At 40.9% G+C, this 12,002-nt stretch overlaps 1 protein-coding gene across 13 annotated transcripts in view; it reads left to right on the forward strand.

Moving 5' to 3' along the window:
• Positions 1–12,002, forward strand: part of Celf2 (CUGBP Elav-like family member 2) — an 824,322-nt gene that overhangs the window by 513,471 nt on the left and 298,849 nt on the right. For 3 of the 13 annotated variants that reach the window (XM_041630561.1, XM_041630565.1, XM_041630566.1), the window contains exon 1: positions 4,612–4,911. The exons of 9 other annotated variants lie outside the window; for them this stretch is intronic. In XM_041630561.1, the coding sequence (XP_041486495.1) occupies positions 4,838–4,911 (74 nt within the window). In that variant the 5' untranslated portion in view covers positions 4,612–4,837. Of the gene's footprint in view, positions 1–4,611; positions 4,912–5,349; positions 5,372–12,002 lie in introns of those variants that run through there. One more of the 13 variants, XM_041630574.1, reaches the window with a different exon arrangement.

Raw genomic sequence — 12,002 nt, forward strand, 5'->3', positions numbered from 1 at the left:
CTCCAATACCTTCTGTGTGCAAAGCTCCACGCTAGACAGGGAAGCCTTTTTTCTTCTCCCCACCCCGTCCCCAGACTTCTTCCCAATGTTCACATCTTATTTTCCTGCCTGGTGGTACACAATCTCCCATCCTCCCCCTTGTTGCCCCCGGCTGTGTCTGGAAAGGAATCCTGCTGCTCCCCATAGAGACAGCTGTTGCTACTTCAGAAATCAGCCTTGGTCAAGGCAAGTGAAATCTGATTTCTGGTACAAATAAGTAACCCTCAGCCAGTGCCTCTCTTCACTTTGGTGGCCACCCACCACCTCAGGCACAGAGCTGTAGAGGAGGGTGCAGACGTTGTCTGGCTCCCATTTGAAAGGGAGAAAGAAAAAGTGAGGGGGACGCAGAAAGGAAGAGAAGGCTGAGCAGGAAAAAGATTAAAGGCTGCAGGAGTGGAGTCATGGAGAAAGGAGAAAAGGCAAAGGGCAGGTTAGTTGGGGAAATGAGGCGATGGCTGAGCTCTGGGTCTGAAAGACCCCGGATATTAGCATTCTCTGCCCTTGGAATGGAGGTCCCTGACATCTCTGGAGGGGCATCTCATTTCCCAGTGCCAAGGTAGGTATGCAAAGAAGCAGCCTCCACTGAAGGGCCTCTTCAGAAGGAAGAAAAATTCACCCTGCTGTACTTTGGCTCTATTGAAAACAAACTGAAACAATAACAAGAAGTAAGATTGCAACACGTCAGTAGATACTGTTCTCCAAGAAGACAGGCTATTTAATATTCCCTTAAAAACATAAAACGACTGCTTGATCACTACTTTATCCGCATGGGTGTTTAATTTTACCTCTCTAGTTGTAGACATGTGTTAAGGATGCTTAGTATGGGGAGAACAGGCTCAATAGCTTTAGATTCATGATTACGGATAAGTTTATTAAGTGATAAACTTTATGGAGCAAACCTATCTTTATAATGTATTGCTGAAGGACTTGTTTAGAGTTGTTTGAAACCTTTCTTTTTAAGGCATTGTTTATTTTTCGTAAGTTGCTATCGAAACTGGAATGAGACAAAAATAAATACATGCCCACAAAGCGAGATACTCTCTCAGGTATTTAAAATTCATGTGGATTTCAAGTTTATTGCTTGGAAATGATGGGGGGAAAAATCTCATAATAGGGCCTGCATTTCTTGCTCCAAGTGGCTCTGAGCGCATTTGGGCTTGTTGTTTTGTTTTTAAAACTGAAGCAACTATGTTAATAAAATTTGAATTCACAAGTGTGATAGGGAAAAGATGTTTTGGCCTTTGGTTTGTACTGAGTAGCCAGTGGTGAGGGCAGTGAAGAAAAGCTTTTATAAATGGGGCATTAGGAGTCCGGCGAACAATACTAACACATTTTTGTTAATTGCGGATGGCTAGTGTGCTTTTAAAGGTACAATTATGGGGGGAGTAAAGAGTAGGAGTGATAACAGATAGAAATTTGTCTTATACAACGTTATCTGCAGAAGAAGAAAATAAACTCCTTTCATTATGAATACGAATCATGGCCTGCCAGACGACAGTTTTCAAATTGCCGTCTACATTTTGCTAAAGAACGTTGAAAGATCCAGTCAGTGGAATGTATTCTGGTTCATTGAGTAGAGTGGCAGGAAGAGGGGTCTTCCATTTAAGCCATGTGCAAGGCGTTTATTAGCACCCTGCTTTATTGAGACTTGTTTTTAACACTAGTGATAATTCAGTGCTCAGACAATGGCCATTGGACACAACGGCCTGGGATGCTGAGGAGGGGAAGGGGAGCTGAAACAGCACAGTGCACTGCTTTGCCTTGGAAAGCCTCATATAAAATGAGGTCATTCAGAAACTTTCCCTTGAAGTGCTTCCAATTCTTGAATTGCCTTTTGTTTGGGAAATGAATAGCAAGTTGATTAAAAAAAGGAGACAATTAGGGGAGGTGGGGGGATGGGGTAGAGAAGAGCTTAAGGTTTTGTTCCAACAGAGCTAAAACTACGAAGAAACTTCATTGTTCCTGCTCGCCTGGTCCCCAGGGATGTCTGCACAAGGTGGTTCATGTCCACAAGAGAGACCGTGCTAATGTCCTCGTCCCCTTTCACTGCTCTTGATAAGATCCTTGACTTTAAAATCCCTCTTCATGGAACCCAAGCGTTCAATTGTGGCCCAGTGAAGCTGTCTGCCAGTTAATTTTAACTGCCACACATGATACCTGATGGCTCACTGCTGTGGGGAAATTTAAAAAAGATCCTTGTTGAGTCCCTTTTTTTTTCCTACCAAAGCAGTAAAATGAAAAATTGAAGCTTTTTATCAAGAGCCATTTGGTTGAGTTTTATTTTTTATGTTAAGTTGATTTTCAGAAGTGGACAGCATGCATGTGATGTGATCACAGAAACTGAATAGACACGAGAAATAAAAGCTGTCATTGGGAGACTTCCACATCACCTGTCAGGTGGGGGAGTGAGCACATTTTGCTTCCCGGTGGCTTCTCCATCAGGTGCCTATGCAATCACACCATTGTGTATCTGCCAGCCAGGGTGTTTAAACTCGGCTGCACTCCACACGCTTTTCTTGGTTCACATCAGCATATTCCATGTCGTGTAGTTTTCTTTTATTTTTGACCCCGGTTTTGCATCTAACTTCAAATGGCCAAAGCAACCGTGCTTTGAAAAGCATGCTACAATGTAGTTGTTAAATAAGGCAATAACCTATGCACTTGTAATTCTCTCCCTATGACCTACTTACATCCTACTTCACCCTCCTTATATATGATTAAAAGCTGCTTTGAATCCACTATTGCCTCAAGGGATTTGAGGCTAGAATTTAACAAACTGCTGAGAAGGCTTAAGTCAGTAAGAGGGCTTCCCCACAGCTTCGCCTCACTAATTCACATGCAATTAAAGAGAAAATAAATATTTTAGAAGTGTATATGTTATGAAGCCATTTCTACCTTATAGAATATAGGTATACAAGGAGCTTTATTCTGTAGCTGATTTACAAATAGTTTTTCTTTCAGTGTGGTTGTGTGTTGTTTGTTTTGAAGGTTGGCTCTGTTTGATCTGTCTTAAATTTGCTATACAGTCAGCCCATTGCATGCATCCAGGGTTTTGCAAAGAGTATATAATAGGAGATTCAGAATTGTCAAGATTTGTCTTCGGTTATAGAGCTAACTACTTCAGTAAGATAATTTCAAAAGTAGCTGCCAATAGCGTGGTAAGGAACAAAAACACATTGGGGAAAAAGCTTGGGTATGGTTTTGTTCTAGTAATTCATTTTTGATACAAGTGTCTGTCAATTCATTATAAACTGGGACCTGGCTCCTCCAGAAAGGCAGTATTTAAAAATGAAAGTTAATCAAGTCTTCCATTTGAACTACCCTGCAGTTAGGGGGCTAAAAGCCAGATAGGCTGTTCAGCTGAAGAAGGAATCAGTTAAGTTTGGTTATGTGGATTTAACCGAATAGCACGGGCCTGTTACTCCATAATGCTCACCAACCCATCTCCATTTAAAACTGACACATAACTGTTTTGTCTTATAATCTCCAAAGAGAGTTCCCAATGTCAGGCAAGAAAGTGGTGAGGAAAAATTACATCCTTTCTTTATATTGTGTCTGATAGTCTAACTATTGTTCTCTTAGTTTAACTATTTGACTACCATAATCCAGGCATGCCTTGATTTGTGTGAAAAAAAGCAAACCAATGCCTTAGTACAATGCTCTGGTTGTCTTTAGAATAATAACAGCAGAGAGTGGAAATAAGAATCAAACAAAACCATAAAAGATGCATACTATGTTTATATTATTATGTATATATGCCAATGTGTACACATATACTTAGCGTACACATATGCATTACCTCAAAGTTTAAGACATGCCATTTGGAAATGAAATATAAGTTATCACCACGAAAAGTAAACTATAAAGTTTCTAGTGTGCAATTTATGAGGTTGACTTAGAACGTGAAATCAAACATGCACGTGTCTACACGGTGAAAAGTTTGTTTTAACCCAAATAACCAAACAACCAAACGAGGACAGTACGCCGCCTTATAAACTACTTTTCTTGAAAACTTTTGCTAAGCATCTATTTATTTGCCGCTTTTCTCTCCATTCCTCGTAGAATATCTTCCCACAAATCACTGCATTGGTTTTTAATGTTTGTGTTAAATAACAGGAAAACACCAATTTAGAGATTCGCCCTTTTAAAAAAAAATTCCATTTATGACCGTTTCTCATCTTAAGACTCCTTTATTTCTCGGTGTTTTAGGGCATACTGAAGGCAGCACCTTTGTCCTCAAATGTCACTCTGGCCACCTCTCCGAGTTACTTTGCTCCGAGCTAATATAGAAGCCCGTCCCAGGGGCTGCTGGCCAGCCTCACCCAGAGGGGTACGGGGGTCACTCGCGGGGACTGTGTCCTGCTGCTTCGCACTCCGAGCGGCCTTGGGAACCGGGCGCCGGTTCTGGGCTGGGCGGCCCCAGTCGGCGGGCGCCCCGGGGTTGGTGGGGCCGTGCGCAGAGGCCGGGGCGCCGGGGCTGGCCGGGCGGGCCCGCAGGGGTTAAGCGTGGAGCGGCCGCCCCGGGAGCTCCGCCCCCGCCCGCCGCACCTGGCGCTCGGCAACCAGGCCGCTCCGGCGCTGGCTGGCGGAGAGGATTGGTGGAGCGCGCGAGGGAAAGAATGTGACAAGTGCCCGCTTCGGCGGCCGCCCGGGGAGGCCGCGCGCACCTGTCCCTGCCTGTCTCGCGCAGCCCGCCCGCCTGCCCGCCCGTCCGCCCGTCCGCCCGCGGCCGCTCGGACGCGCGCACAGCCCCCCGCCGCTGCCCGCCGCCGCCGCCACCGCCGCGTGCGCTGAGAACATGACTTCTGCCTTCAAGCTGGATTTCCTCCCGGACATGATGGTCGAGGGCCGCCTGCTCGTGGCTGACAGAATGTGAGTGGCCGAGGGCCGAGTGGCCGAGCGGGGCGTCGTCTCCTCAGAGGCAGCGGCCGCCTCCCTGGGCGTCTGCTCTTCCGAGGACGCGGCCGGGACGGCGCGGGGCCGAGCGGGGCGAGCGGGGTGAGCGGGCAGCCTTGCCGGGGCGTGCCGGCGCAGGGCTGGCGGGAGGGGACCCGCGGGAGGTAGCGCGGCGGGCGTCCGGGAGCCGGAGCCGGAGCCCGAGCTGGGCGCGGCGTCCAGCGATCGGACCGGCCGGCGGGGGCGCGGGGTCCGGGGAGGGGCGGGCGCGTGCTGCCTTGCACGCTCTTGTCATTAGCAATGCGGGGTGGCCCGGCGGAACATCCCTGGCTTTTGCACTCAGTCCTGAGATGGGAGGAAGGAGGACAGCGAAGAGAAAGGGGATAATCACAAACCCCTTAAACTAGCCAGGTGTACTCTCTCGCAGAAATTAGAGGTAATTTTTTACGTAACCGGGATGGTTTTGTCTGATAGGCAGCCTGTGATTTAATAATTAATGGGATTCTGGTGGTTTTCCGTGTCGACAAACTAGGAGAGAACGGTTATTGGGACAAGCGGAGGGCTGGGATCCGCGAGGAAGGGAAACTATGTACAGTTTTTATCTGGCTGATTTGTCTTCTTGTGGAAGTTTCTCTCTTTAGCTCAGGAATCTCAGTAGGATCCACTTGTATTTCTGGCTTGTTATGTAAAGAAACCCCAGATAGAGGACTGCCAGAAAAGAGGTGGAAAAGTCCGTGTCCTTCTGAGACAAGGGATGCGTAGAATTCTCTTATCAAGTGAGGTATTTGACAATGTATAGGGAGAGGGCTGCTGCTGTCAGTCGGATAATGGACAAATTTTCCTCTTCTCTCCGCTGTGAGACTTAACACACCCAGATGCTTTCTGGCACCTTATGGTAGTCTTCAAAATGCTCAAGCCATTCTGTGCTTTATGACCCATTTCCCTGGCAGCTAACTTTCCCTTGTGATGCTAGGTTCTTTTTCTGGTATGTTAAGTATTATGAGTTGAGAATCTTGAGAAACTTCACAAGGGCCAATTATTGAAGCCGTAGAATTAAAAAAAAAAAATCAAGTGGGAGAGAAGGATGGTAGAGTCCGTTAAATACGTACTGTCGATGTTAGGGCTGCTAACTTGAGAGGACCTGGTCAAGTTCACTGTCTCAGAGATAATCAGATAACAAATTAAAATATCGAATTCCCTTTTGGCACTTTTCTCTGAAAATTAATCTTGATTAATAATATTCCCATGATAGTTTTCAGAGATCTCTATCGTGTCCTCTTACAATGCAAGCCTTATCCAGACATCATCCGTATCTGCACAGTTACTGTGCAAGCCTTACGTGTTTCCCCCTGTTTTGCTAGAGTGTTAGGGCTGCATCAAAGGTTGATGATGATTTTGAATTTATGATCACCTGCTGTCTAAGTGACATAATATATCTAGCTAGTGAATGCTCTATGAATTTAAAGCATTAACGGCTTCGGAAAGATGTAGTCTCTTGTCAATTAAATTATGGATTATGAAAGTTTAATTCCTCCTTTTCATTTGGTAGATGAATGTGGCTTGTTCAGACTCTTAGCTCTGAACAGAGCCTTTGTATCCCAGCCATGGAGGTTTTTTTTTTTTTATTATATGAATCGCAATATGACTTCTACCCTGCTTTCCTTCCAAAAGTTCATGATTTCCAAATGATAGCCTTTGGAATCAACCCCAGATTGTTTTCAGGGTTTGCCAGCTATTGCTTAAATGAACTAAGAAAAAAGGAATTTGCAAATGACACTTCTTGTTTGTTTCCGAGATAACTGTTGTGTGTCTCCACAGTCCTGAGAGTGCTGAGACATATTTTCCACAAGAGTGTGTAACTAACTCGTGCTCGAGACTGTTTGGGGGCTGGAGGTATATGAGCAGGAAACCCACGTAGGCAGTGTATTTTAAAGCGGTGTTCGGACTCCTGAGAGGATGGCTGTAAGCTTTTATTGTTTGGGGGACTGGTTGTCATATGAAGTATATTGCCATTTGAACTAAATGCAGTCTGCTAGATATTGGCCTGCTCATAAGAGGAGTTGAAATAAAGCATGGGGACTTTTCTTGTGTTGATTTTCAAAATCAGTAGAACATATTTTCTCAATGGCATTTCCCCACAGGAATATATTAGATAAGTTTGCACGATGTAATATGTTTGAGTCCTCCAGGCAGATGAACAAATAGCTTTTGAGATAAATTATTTTGCTTGGTGGCCCCATGAGCCATCCAGTGTTTAAAGAGCCCAGATCATTGAAGGCTCTGTCGTGGTATAGAACTGCTGTAACATATGCTTCAAAGTTTGGGGATTTTAAACATTCACCAGCAAACTGGAAATGGAAATAAGCATTTTAAATAATCTTGGCTGTTTATTTTTTGTGTTGTTATAAACTGTTATTCATAGAAAAGCATAATGAAAATAGGAACTGTTTTTTTTTTTTAAATTTGATTTTAAGCTGGGAATTTGGTTTTAATTGAGAATGGGGATGAGTGTTTCCTCTTTGTTTTACCTCATTAGTGATACATGTAGAGAGTCTCCTATCTTAGACTTTTTAAACAGAACCAATATGTAATGGCTTAGAAATGAGAGACTACAGGTGAAAAAAATGCGGCCTGAAAATTGTCAGTTTCTATCAGTATTTGTATTTGCAGTGTTAGAAGGCTGAGGAGAGGCTATGGAGAACAGGAAATCTCAGTTCTTTTCACATTCAGTAAATAGCCTTCGAGAAAAAAAAATTAACCTGACTATAAATTAATAAACCTGGGGAAATCATCTGCTTTTTGATAATAGACCAAAAAATATTTATTTGTATGTAAATAACCTGAAAAGGGCTCCTCAGGACATCATTGTTAAAGTTAAAAGGGGCTTTGAGACCATCTCATCTGACCTCATTTTATAGATTAAGGCAGTAGGACTAACCCCAGGAGGCATAGTCATTATTGTTCCTGCAAAACTGAAAATGTGTGTTTAGTAAGCTGTGTGGCTACTGTGTGCCAGGACACCTGATTTATATGGTCTCTCATCCTTGTGGTAGGTCTAGAGGGTAGGAAGTGTTCCTCTTGTACAGGTGTGCTTGGGAACCAAAATTGTGCCATCTGAGAAAAACGTATGAACATTCAAAGCATTTGGAACTCCCTTTCCACCTTTTGTATTACTTTTAAACTTTATGTGGAAAATGTAATTACAAATCACAAAATGCCAAGGTTAATGACATTTATTACCTGATTCCTTAATGGTCATGAAAAGAGGCTAAAATGAAACTGTGGAAGAAGAGCTATGCATGTATATGGATGTTTAATGAAGAGTTTTTAAATATTTTGGGGTAGGATGTTCAGTTAACAGTATGTACTTTAGTATCAGCTACCTTCTGAGACCAACAGTTTTTTAGGTCTTTAAGGATGTGAATGTTATCTTTGATCTGGGCAGAGGTATTACTTTAATTGATAAGTCTTGCTATTTAATTGTAATGTGCTGGATTGAGATTGCTCCAGCATCTGTTGATGAGATGCAGTGAACTAGGAAAACAAGAACCTTGAAAGACAAGATAAAAAGGAGATAGGATTTTCAGATATGAACCTAGTAATTAAGATTTCATGGGATGATGTTTCCTGCTTTGGGTGTGTGTGTTTCCCCCCAGCTACTCTAATAACACTGTTTGGCCTTTGAAGAATGCAGTTGGTTTTACAATAAATCTCCAAACTTTTCATTTCTTTTTAGCCTTTTTCTTTCTTTTTGTGTGTGATTTTGTTCTTTACAAATTAAACACTGGTGGAATTCCCATAAAGTAGCTAATGTTATTATATGCTAAACCTGATACACATGAATGTAGATACAGCTAGCACCTGCTAAATCCAAATATTGGGCAAAAATTCAGGTACTGTTTATAACAGGAATCTGAGGTCATTAACAGGAATTTCTAAAAACAAACAAAATGAACCATACTCATGAATGTCCAACAATTTATAAGCACCAGTTATTTGCATTTAAATGGAAATGTTATACTCACAGCACGTTTTAAGGAATGAAGTTAATAAGTCATTGCTTTGGTTTAGTTCCAAATTTGAACTTCCCCCAAGTTTAGAAAGTCATTATTTTAAACAGAATTTTATTTCTTCAGGGAAGAGACATATTTTTTTTATTCTTAGGTATGGATTATGTCATCACGAAGAACAAGGCAGTTCTGAGTATAATATTTGTTTTACAAAACTCAAGAAAGGGAGGCTTTAAAACCCACTAATGATTTCCAGTTCATTAGCACCTCTGAGTTCTCCTGCCACCCTGTCTGTTTCCACTATCACGGAAGTATCAAGTCATATAATGAAGCCAGCGTCAGGGCTGTGCTACTTGTGTAGCCGTGCAGAAAATGTATTTTTATGTTTTCCTTAAGAAAAAACGCTTGCTGAACCTAAGAGAAATGGAGCTGAGTGTTCCTGGAAAAACCTATGTGGGAAACAAAAACTAATTAGAGCAGTAAATGTGCTGCTCACAGGTAATTGTAAAATAATTATTCCCCTTCAGCATCATCGCTGTTTAATTGTGCTATCCAATATCTCCCTGCTCTGAATCCAGATGTGAAGGGAGCGCAGCCTCCTCCTCCTCCTGGGAATGTCTTTTTCATTTAGTGTGAGCTGCACACACCTCCTAAAGGACTTATAAAAGAAAGAGGAGAACATTTAGGGGGTTTTGAACAGCTTCCCTCTTCCCGTTTGTCCTCAATCATGACAGAAAGTGATTACTCCAACTATTTCTATAGAAATATGATTCCACTTATGTGGCTGAAATGCCTTTTGTGAGCATATCAGAGATTTACACTTTTTTTTTAGTGCCAACCCAGAGGTTTATGAACATTCTCTTTTATGAACTGCAGGTTGTATATTACATTCCATGTTCAAATATGAAAATTAATATTTAAAATCAGCCAATAATTTAAAATGTAATGATGACAAATATGTAGTCATATGACTTTCAAAATGACTAATGAATACAAATTCAGATTTGGGTTTAGTAATTGTCCCAGTTAACAAAAGTCTCAGCAAACTTAGCAGTAAAATATTAGATCCAGTTTTTTTCTAAAAATATGCATAAATTTAGACTACATTTAGATTAAATTATAAAGCATCATTTCCGATGCTTCTGTGCTGTTCTGTCATGCATAGGTAGCCTTAAGGTCAGATTAGTTGAAATAATCTATGTTTCTTTTAGGTCAGTGTCAGGAGAGGAATCCCCCATCTGGATGACCAGTTGACCCAGATTTCCTTTTTGAGAAACAGAGCTTTTCAAATGAGATATGTGGAATGTTTTGATTTTAAGCCTCAGTAGTTAGAGAAGTTTGTCTCTTTAGTGACATGGTATCTCTCTGTGTGTTATAACCTTGGGAATCATGTTTACCCAGTGCAGTAGCTGCATTTTCTGATATTTACAGGCTTATTTAGGACTGAAAATTTTCACAGATGAATTTTACGTAGTATTCAGAATTAACTTTAATTTATGTAACATAAGTTTTGGATAGTTTAAAACTATTTTATATAACATAAAGTATAGTACTGTGTATTTTAATATGCTATACAAAAGTCCAACATTCTATGATTTTTTTATCCCAAAAGACTTAATTTTCATGCTTTTACTGAAGTTCATTGTCAAACTTAGGTTTGTTAAGTTTTAAGATGGTACCTTACATCCTTTTTCATGAATTATGTCTTTGATTTTTTTCATCTCTGTCTGTAGCAACAGTGTTAGACCTTAGTTATCCAATATAAAGAGACCCAGTTGGTCCTGTGAGCTAAAAGACAAAAACTTGGCAGTGGTCAGTGTGTGTGTGTGTGTGTGTGTGTGTGTGTGTGTTTGCACACATATTTATATATAGAGAGAATGTATATTATGATTCCACTTTCTTGAGATATCTTTCGTTTAATGGTCTTTGTTTATGAAACTTATGAAATTGTGACATCACATAAAATGTGCTTATAGAAAAATGTACTTATAGAATATTACTTTTATGATTGAAGGATTTATGTTTCAGGAATATTTTCATGATGACCAATCATGCACTATAAATTATGAGCTGTCAAGGGTCTAAGGACTGTTTCAATCTCTTGACCTAGACCACAGATTACTTTCGTTGGAAAAAAAAGTGGGAAAAGAAATTCACTCAGATAGTTCCATCATCTGTTACTGGGCAAATAGCCACAGCCCACAGTGTTAGGACTGTTATCCTTCAGTGCTTGTGTGTTAGTTGCCACACACAAGATCTTCATAGAAAAATCATGGCAGCATGATTTTTTTCCTTTCTGTATTATTAGATATGATGCTGGCCTGAATGGATTCCTTATGTTGTACTTCTTTTGTATTAGCATTATTTTATGAGCACTGTTTCATCAATCCACAACTTTCAGGTGATGTTAAAAGCAGTTCTTGAAATTTTGATTATTGTAATGGGAATTCAGCACCTAGACTAAGCATTTGACAAAAATGAGCATGACAAGAGATTGATGAGCCTATGGCCCCTGAGTGTAAACAAACTTAAACACCCACTCAGAACTTCGGTTCATTTGTCTTTGGGGAATTGAAGTAAGGTATTGGGTGTTGGACAACAAGAGTATGTACTGGATTGAGGTTTGATGTTTCGTTTTGTCCTTGAAATTTTTAGGAGAAAACTAGAAGAGTAACATGAAAAACATAAGGAACAACATTTGGCAGGAGATTGCTGCACAATTTTTTTATACTTATTTATTTTACTCTTTACTTTCTTTGTACCTCAGCCTAGGCTCAGTGAGGATACAAAAGTTCATCTTTTAAAAAAAGTTTTATGATGCTTTTATTATCTTTTCTTCGTACATAATATTTTATTTTAGTCTTCTCTAAGCCTATTTGTTTTGTAATCCATTTCTCAGTTTCAGAAGGGGTCATATCCATGCCTGACATAATTCTCAGAGTTGAATCTTTGATAGAGAAGAGTCAAGACACCTAAATCAGCCTAAAACAGCTGCATATTTCTGTACATAAAACTATATTTTGACTTCCTGCATGATAAAAGGGGTGTTGAATTTTT

The sequence above is a fragment of the Microtus oregoni genome, unplaced genomic scaffold, assembly GCF_018167655.1.
Source record: "Microtus oregoni isolate MIOR12 unplaced genomic scaffold, Mior012 000035F_ref0000213, whole genome shotgun sequence".
Lineage (NCBI taxonomy): Eukaryota > Metazoa > Chordata > Mammalia > Rodentia > Cricetidae > Microtus > Microtus oregoni.